Here is a 7,644-nt window from a genome sequence, read left to right as displayed (position 1 = left end):
CCCCAGGCGGCGGCGGCGGCAGAGCCCGGGGCCAGCTCTAGCCTTGTCTGCCCCGGAGATCCCACTGCCGCTTTCCGTGTCTGCAACTCGACATCCTCACATTCCCGTGTCTGCGACTTTAGGGGTTCCCCCCGCGGAGCCGGGGCGGTGCGGCGGAGCCCCCGGGTCCCGGCGCTGGGCTCCGCTCCGGGGGGCTCGGGGGCCCCGAGCTGCGTGTCCCGGCTTGGCCGCTCGGGGATGTTCCTGCCCGCTTCAACAGGAAGGAGAAACGCTGCTAGAGATGTGGCACTGTTGAACAGTGCGGTTTATGATGGCTGTTTTATTTAGTTAATGCAGATAAAAAGGCTCAGCTAACTTGCCTGTCTATTAATCCTGCACATCTGTATCTGTTTTATGATTAATTAGTCTGTATCCTGGAAACAAATGTTAAACTGAGGCCTTGAGTTCTTTAAGAAGAACTGAGAGTTACTGTGATAGGCTACTACCCGGGACAGGTATTTCAGAGAGAGTCGTTTTCTCTTTTTTGATTCGAGACTGTCTGAGGAACGCAGCCTTGTCTGAGAACGAGCTTTCTGCAGAATGCTTCTGTCTCTGCAATACATCTCTAGTAATATTTTGTTCATTCTAGCAAAGGGTGAAAGTTCCCAGCTGATCAGCATGTTTAGGAGAGACTTGAGACCTGACTCTTTGCTCTTCAGCTTTCTGGTGAGTTTTACAGTAATTTTTATACTTTGAATATTTGAGATAATATTAATGCTTTGTATGAATGGTGCAACACCTCCTCCCCAACAGGTCGGCAGTCTGTCCAGGAGTCTCTTTGCCTTTGCAGCCCTCGCCAAGAATCAGACCTCCAAAGGTTAGTGTTTGTAGCAGCGCTTCTGTATGTTTTTACACGCAATATTCAGCACAGAGAACCAACACGTAAAAAGGCGTCCGGTGGCAGAAACGAAGGTAAAGAAACTTCTTCTGATACCCTGTTTTGTGTCTGGAATTATATTTGCATAGCTAAGTATTTGCTTGGCTAACTATGAAATTAGCGTCTAAAATCAGGTAAGTGCTGCTCAGCGGCTCTGTGCCGCTGTAACTGCAAACAAAACATTCATTTTGTGCTTGCAAATTGCACCTGCAAATGCAGAAGCTGGGGGGAGCTGGGAGGTGGGATAAAAGAGACCATTTGTTTGTACGTAAGTGCTTTGAACAAGCTCCCCTGGGGGTACCAGCGAGCTTTTCCTTCGGGCTGCGCCCGGCATGGCTTTGCTGTCCCACGCAAGGTGCCCAGCTCTAGCCCTAGGCCAGCGATTGTTTGTGAGCAGACTCACAGATGGCCCTCCTTTTAAGTTCAATATAGTCCGGACTTTTCTGTCACGCTGTCCCCACTGAACAACCCGAGGGCTGGGTACAGAAATGAGCCTTCAGCCCCTCCGGGGTGTACCGGGCCGTATCGGTAACGGCTCGGGGATGCTGCGAGAGACTCACCCTGTACCGTGGCGTGAAAGGGGGCTGGAGAGGCTTTCTGTTTCTCCCCCTTGTGTGTGTCTCTCTCCAGGTTTTGCTCCTGTCACGATTGAGACCTCGAGACACATGTATGAATATGTGGCCACTGCTTTGGACTGGTGGCACGCAGACAGATACTGTGAGCAACGCTTTGCTCAGCTGCTTTTTGAACCCCAGGACGGGGAGCAAGCCTCCTTCAGCAGGCTGCTGCAGTCCCACCACATCCGAGGTTCTCTCTGGCTGCAGGAAAGGGATGGTGTCCTGCACAGACCAAAATGGAGACGTGAGTATAAGTGGGCTTGGAATATTTGGAGACACGTTCATCGCTGGAGCTTTTTCATTCTGAAAAATTAATCTAACCGGAAAAGTTGCCCCTCATTTGTTACTGCCACTGTGGTAACACCTAGGACCTCTAGGCGCAAGCTGGAACTGGCAGTGTGACCATCACTGATCCCAGCGCGTCACCTGGGCACTCTCAGGGGTTTTTAACGCTTTGCAACAGGAAGGAGCTGCAAAGGGGCTCCCCTTCTCTGCCCTCCTGTGCCATCGCGGGGTGAGGCAGGTCTGGCGTTGCTCAGCCTCGCCGTTGACCAGCGGGTCCTGCAGGGCGAGGGTGTTAGAGACAGATGCTGCAAAGGTCTTATCTGACTATGCTCTTGGCTGCTATAGCATGGGACGCTTGGAAACATGCTGTTCCTTCCATATTCATTGCTTGCAGTCCTATTTGCTAGAAAACTTAGTTTCTGGAAATGACACTTGCTGAAATGACGCAGTCTCAGCTTGCTTGCCCTCCCCTGATCCCCTCAGGCACAGGGGAAGCAGAAGCCTTGCTGCCTGCTTGCAGGATGTCCTCGCCTGCAGGGTCCATGAGTTCTTAGCTTGCGTAGGAGGCAAATGGAAAGGATGGTTTCATCCCGGAGGAAGATGAGCAGGGTTTGGCCCATGCTTCTTCCTTTATGCTGGCTGAAATTTCTCCTTCTAGGGGACCACATTGTACCAGTCCTGGTTTTCAGAGACAAAACAGACACAAAATACGTGAAGGTGCTCTCTGACTTCCCAGCACTGCCTGCTGTCACTGCCTGCGCCCACCTCCAGTGGGACACCAGGACCCAGGAGATTGCTACCGTCTTCTCTTACGCTGTGCCGGCTTTTATTAACGAGTTCCAGCTCCGTGGCTTTGTCGACGAGGAAGGCTTTGTCCGATTTGCTCTCATAGTCCACGGGCACCATTCCCCCTACCTGCCCGCGTTCCGTGCTGATGGACAGTGGCATCACTTCTGCGTGACCTGGCAGCAGGAAAACGGGACCTGGGCCATCTATGCCGACGGGAAAAGGAGAGCATCTGCCAGCGGCTTGTGTGCTGTGGGGCCCTCTGCCCCCCAGGCCATCTACGGCCAGGGGACTTTCATAATCGGGCAGGATCAAGATTCCCTGGGGGGCACCTTCAAGGAGAAAGAGTCCTTCAGTGGGAACATCACGGATTTGCACATCTGGCAGAAAGTCCTCGGCACCGAGCAGATTGAGAAAGTTCGGTCGTGCTGGGTGGTGGAGCAAGACCTTGTATTCGGGTGGAGCTCAAAGGCTCTGGAGGTCGAAAGCTCCGTTGAGGAAGTGAGGGCACAGTTTCTCTGCCCAGGTGAGTCTCACGGCCTTGCTGCTTCAGCTCCCTTCTGCAGCGGGGGGGCAGCACGCAGGGACAGCCCGAGAAGCCGGTCCCATCCTCAGGGAATTTGGTGCAGTTTGTGGAATGATGCTTCTCCTTCAGGAAGGAAGTTCAGAGCTGGGCTGGGCAGTTTACAAATCGTACTTAAAAGCACAGTTGTCACTAAACCCCTGCGATGACCCCAGCAGAGGCAGCGGCTCGGACGTCCTGGGCTAATTAAGCCTGTCTCTTCTAACGAGAGGGATGGCTTACTCCTCAGTGACGCTGTTTCCTGGGGTTTGCACAGCCGGTGCTCCGACGCTGTGCTGGGAGGAGGGCTTCAGTCGCTGAGCCAGACTGGCGTGACATAGCTGATAAATCACTATCTCGGGACCTGGCAGCGCCGCCTCCCCCAGGTCCCTTCTGGGGAGGATTTGCCGGGCGGGTCAAGAGCAGTTTCTGAGCCCAGTCCCTGCCCTGCTCTGGGCTGCTGAAGGAGCCATCCCCAGCCTTTGTCTTCGGCTGGGTTTGTGTATCGCTTGTGGGAAGCGCGATAGCTGCTGGGGGGGACCTGGGCCTTCTGTTTGTGTGTGTTTCCACAGGGCCTGTTGAGGAATGCCGAGTTCTGGAAGTTGGCAGCAGTGGATTCGGTTACGCGCCCTGTTTGCAGTCTTTGCCTTTTATCTGTTGCTACAGAAAGGGTACAGCAGCTGTTATTTATTTATTCATTGCCTCCACGGCTTTCACGCCTGGAGGTCCTAGCTAGGATGATGACCAGCGATGGGGAGGCCTCGTGTCTGCTCTGAAGAGTTCACATGTGACTTTGCTTCCGTGGCATGCACTCTGACAGGTTATTTTGCTGGTCTCCAGCTAAGCAGTGGTTGGACACGTCACCTGGCTTCTGGAGGCGATGCTCTAGAGTGCCTCCCAGTCCAGGCACCTCCAGACTCATTGGCCGGGGGGACGTGGGAAGGGGGCAGAAAAAAAGTGTTAGACGGTCTCTCCAGGTGGGACCTTGTACTAGAAATAAAATACAGGGGTGAAGTCTCCTTGTCCTGGCTGTCCTACAAACGTACCCACTGTTGAGGACTTCCCCAGGCTTTGAACATGGCATGTGTTAACAATGCTGCTAGACACCACAGCGATGGTTGTGCCTTTGTTCTGTTCTCAGATGCATACTGGCAACTGAAGAAAGCTCAGCTGGAATCCAGCCGTCCGCTTGTCGGCCGCGTGAACACGCTGGCAGAGAGGACTGTGGTGAGTCCTGCAGCCCCGGCAGCAGCAGCTGGCACTGGGAGCAGGCAGGAGCTGTCGGGGTGGACTTGCTGGCACGTACTGGTGTTTGAGGTCACTTTGCCAGCAGTTATGCCTGTGGCCTTTTCTGAGCTGCTCTCGGAGAGCGTGGCCAGTACAGGTGTAACTCGTGCTGTGATCAGACAGACAAAGTGTTGCTTCAGGTTGACTCGTCTCACAGGCTGAGAGGCTGGACCAGAGAGTTTAAAATGTCGAGGCAGATCTCCTTCCCCTGAGAAATGCCTGGTCGGCCAGGCAGGCGTCCTCACACCGAGCAGGGCATTGCCAAGGCATAGCTGATCATCAGGCAGAACCAGGGCTCTGCACTGAACTAAAAGATCTTTTCCATGGCAGATTCCTGAGAACGTCTTCGCAAGTGATGTCCAAGACATGAATCTCTCTGTTGCTCTTGGTGCTCTTGATGTCTTGGCAAATGTGCTGAGGGGAGGAGAGACACCCGTGCTGGAGCCATCTGACCTCCTTGCGGTGCTTCAGTTACTAAAGCAGGTTTCTGATGTGGAAGTCCAGGAGGCAGAGGAGCTGGAGATGTTGGAGCAGTTGGGCCAGTATTACGTGGAAGTGACTGAGTTAATCTTGGAAGAGAAGAACATTGAAACGTGGTCATCAGTCAGCCAGGTAACTGCCACCAGCGGCTTGGCCACTATGTGCCACCTCTCTTCACCCTGTTGTGCGTGCGGCTCCTTGGCCGGCTCTGTGACCACAGGCTGAGGACCTGTCCCATGTCACATGTAGCCTTTCTGGCCGCATTCTGGAGCTTGTGAAACTGCTGCAAGCGTGGGCACGGAGCCTCTTTGCCAGCTCAGATAAGGGCCAGCTGCCTCACTGTTTCCTCATCTGTTAGAGGTGCAAACAAGTTCTTCTGTAAACAAGTGCAGTCAAGTGGTGCCTCCCCTGCAAACCCCTCCAGTGGCTGTCTCTGCTCTCTTCGAGCTTCTCCACTCTGTCCGCCTGGATTTACAGGATTACACGCCATTTGTGGTTTCCCAGTGCTTTCGAGATTCCTCGCTCCCCCATCCTGCTGTCTCTGGCAGGGCAATGCCCTTCGCTTTGTTGTTTGTGTTATTTTCTGTGGGTGGGCTGCCAAGGAGCTCTCTGTCATCAGCCCCCATGCTGTTCAAAGCACCGTCAGGCTCTGTGTGAGGGGTTTCCATCATCCCACCCCCGTTAGGATTTTCCCCATTAGCTTCTTCCCTTCTCACGTGGGGCGGTTGTGTCTGTGGTACGGTCTGCGCTCTCTACCTGTCTCTGGGAAATGTGTGACAGCGTCTGGCCTGGCCAGTGCTCCAGGAACCAAGCCAGGGACCTCCACAGACGAAAGGCTGCTGAATAGTTCCGAGTTTACCTCACTGCTTAGAGTTGCTTAGGTCTCTGTGGCCACAGTTACTCACGGCTTCTCAATAGTGGCACAAAACCAGCTCTGGCCCAGTGTAGCTGGTGCAGCAGATACATCTGCTGAAGGGGAAGGGCGTTGAGTTTGGGTACTATGGGGGTGGCACTTGTGCTGCCCAGCACACAGAGGACCTCGAGTAATGGGGCCAGTCACCTTCCAGCGGTGGAGTCTATCTCTGGGTGCATCCTTTTCCGGGAAGAGAGGATGGTTGTTCTACCATTAGCTTTGCAAAAATCAGGAGTCAGGTCTAAAAATCTACTCGCTTTCCAGAGCTTATTTAGTTATTTATTTCCATGCTGGTTTAATGGCTTTCTATAAAGACCAGCAAGTTTCCCTCAGTCTCAGTCTTGTTTCCTTGCTGAAGAAACTGGAAACATCCTTTAGTGAAGAAATCAAAGAAAAGCAAAGCAAAAGCCTTGAGTCCCAACATCTCTCTTTCTGCCAAGGTCCAAGCATTTAAGAAAACTTGAGAGCTGTGGGAAGTGTGAGCTGGTGGTGCAGGCACTGATTTCCATTGCTCTCTCTGTGTTTGCAGGTTATCAGAGGGCCCATGGCTGTTGTTGAGCTCTGTGACAGAATGGTGTCACATTTAGCCCCGCTGCTGACCGCAGGGAGAACAAAGATCACAATTCAGCACGGGAACGTTGGTGAGTGGCACTGGCAGAGCTGGGGGGGCATCTCACCGGGACCCAGCTTAGTCACCGCCCCTGGTTCCCAGTCCAAGCCACTCCTGGCACCTCTCCCCCTCTGCCTTAACCCTGCAGCCTCCTCCCCGTTTCCTCCATGCAGAAGTGTGACAGTGTGGGGACACCTCTCACACTGAGGACTGTAAGAAACCTTCGGGCACCAGAGACAAACTGAACCCATATGTTTTGCACTGAAAGGGATCTGGCTGCTGCTGCTGTGGGTCTTGGCTGGGGTTATAATGTCCTCGTGGTACTTTGCTGTAGCAGTAGCTCTGGAGGAAGGCTGAACCCTGGCTCAGTACCTGATTTTACCCTTCCACAGGGATGGAGGTCAGGAAGCTGGAGCTGAGCAGGCAGGAGCTGAGCAGTGGGGCGTACCTGGTCCAGAGCCCTGAGAAAGGCAGGCACGACCTCATCGAGGTTCCCGCAGAAGAGATGCAAAGACTGAAAGCCAGAGGTAGGTTATGACACTTGTGCTTCCCCGGGTCTCCCCTCGGCACTTCTGCAGCATCTTCCTTACCGGCACAGCCTCTTTACCCCACACACATGCAGTCTGGGGAGGTGTGGGGAGGAGATGCCCTTGGTGAAAGGGAGATGGACTGTGGGGGAGAGATTATCTACAGCCTCTCTATAGACACAGCTTGGAGCTGTGGGTGCTCTGGACCCCCGTATCACACCCCCAGGTGAGGGCGGCGGTGCCGAAGCGTGGGGGGCTCAGAGCTGCCCTGGGTGCCCGCACCATCCCGCCCTGCTCTGGCCCTCCAGGTCTCCGCAGAGTCACAGTGAAAAACATGTGGTTTGGCTACGGGGCCCTGCAGCGGAGCCTGTCCGGCGCTGCCCCCCAGGACGTGGCTGCCTCCGACGGAGGGGAGAAGTGAGTGAGACAGAACCCCCCAGCACCCCAGGGCTGCCTCTTCGCAGCACAGGAGAATCCGCTTCCGAGTCCGCGTTGAGTCTCTCGGTGGCTCTGCTTCGGGGTCACCTCCACCCCGCTCCATCCCATCCCGTTTGTCCCCGTCCCCGCTTTCTCCAGTACGTGTGTGGAGGCCGGGCAAGGGAAGGGGGTCCCCGGGCAGTGCCGGCGCTGCCCCCCCTGCGGGTCCTGCCGGGGGCGCTGG

The 7,644-nt window shown here is 54.7% G+C and overlaps 1 protein-coding gene across 1 annotated transcript in view; it reads left to right on the top strand.

The window, feature by feature from the left end:
* Window positions 1–647: 647 nt before the first annotated feature.
* The window catches only part of ADGRD2 (adhesion G protein-coupled receptor D2), a 23,453-nt gene continuing 16,456 nt past the window's right edge, over window positions 648–7,644 (top strand). The window contains 10 exon segments of the mRNA XM_026860316.1: window positions 648–705; window positions 793–856; window positions 1,547–1,777; window positions 2,477–3,130; window positions 3,739–3,837; window positions 4,308–4,393; window positions 4,784–5,065; window positions 6,376–6,487; window positions 6,849–6,983; window positions 7,292–7,400. Coding sequence (XP_026716117.1) covers window positions 658–705; window positions 793–856; window positions 1,547–1,777; window positions 2,477–3,130; window positions 3,739–3,837; window positions 4,308–4,393; window positions 4,784–5,065; window positions 6,376–6,487; window positions 6,849–6,983; window positions 7,292–7,400 — 1,820 coding nt within the window. The 5' untranslated portion in view covers window positions 648–657.

The sequence above is a fragment of the Athene cunicularia genome (assembly GCF_003259725.1).
Source record: "Athene cunicularia isolate RWA chromosome 17 unlocalized genomic scaffold, athCun1 chr17_part1, whole genome shotgun sequence".
NCBI lineage: Eukaryota > Metazoa > Chordata > Aves > Strigiformes > Strigidae > Athene > Athene cunicularia.
The sequence above is the reverse complement of the archived record's forward strand: the minus strand, read 5'-3'. Positions and strand labels throughout refer to the sequence as shown.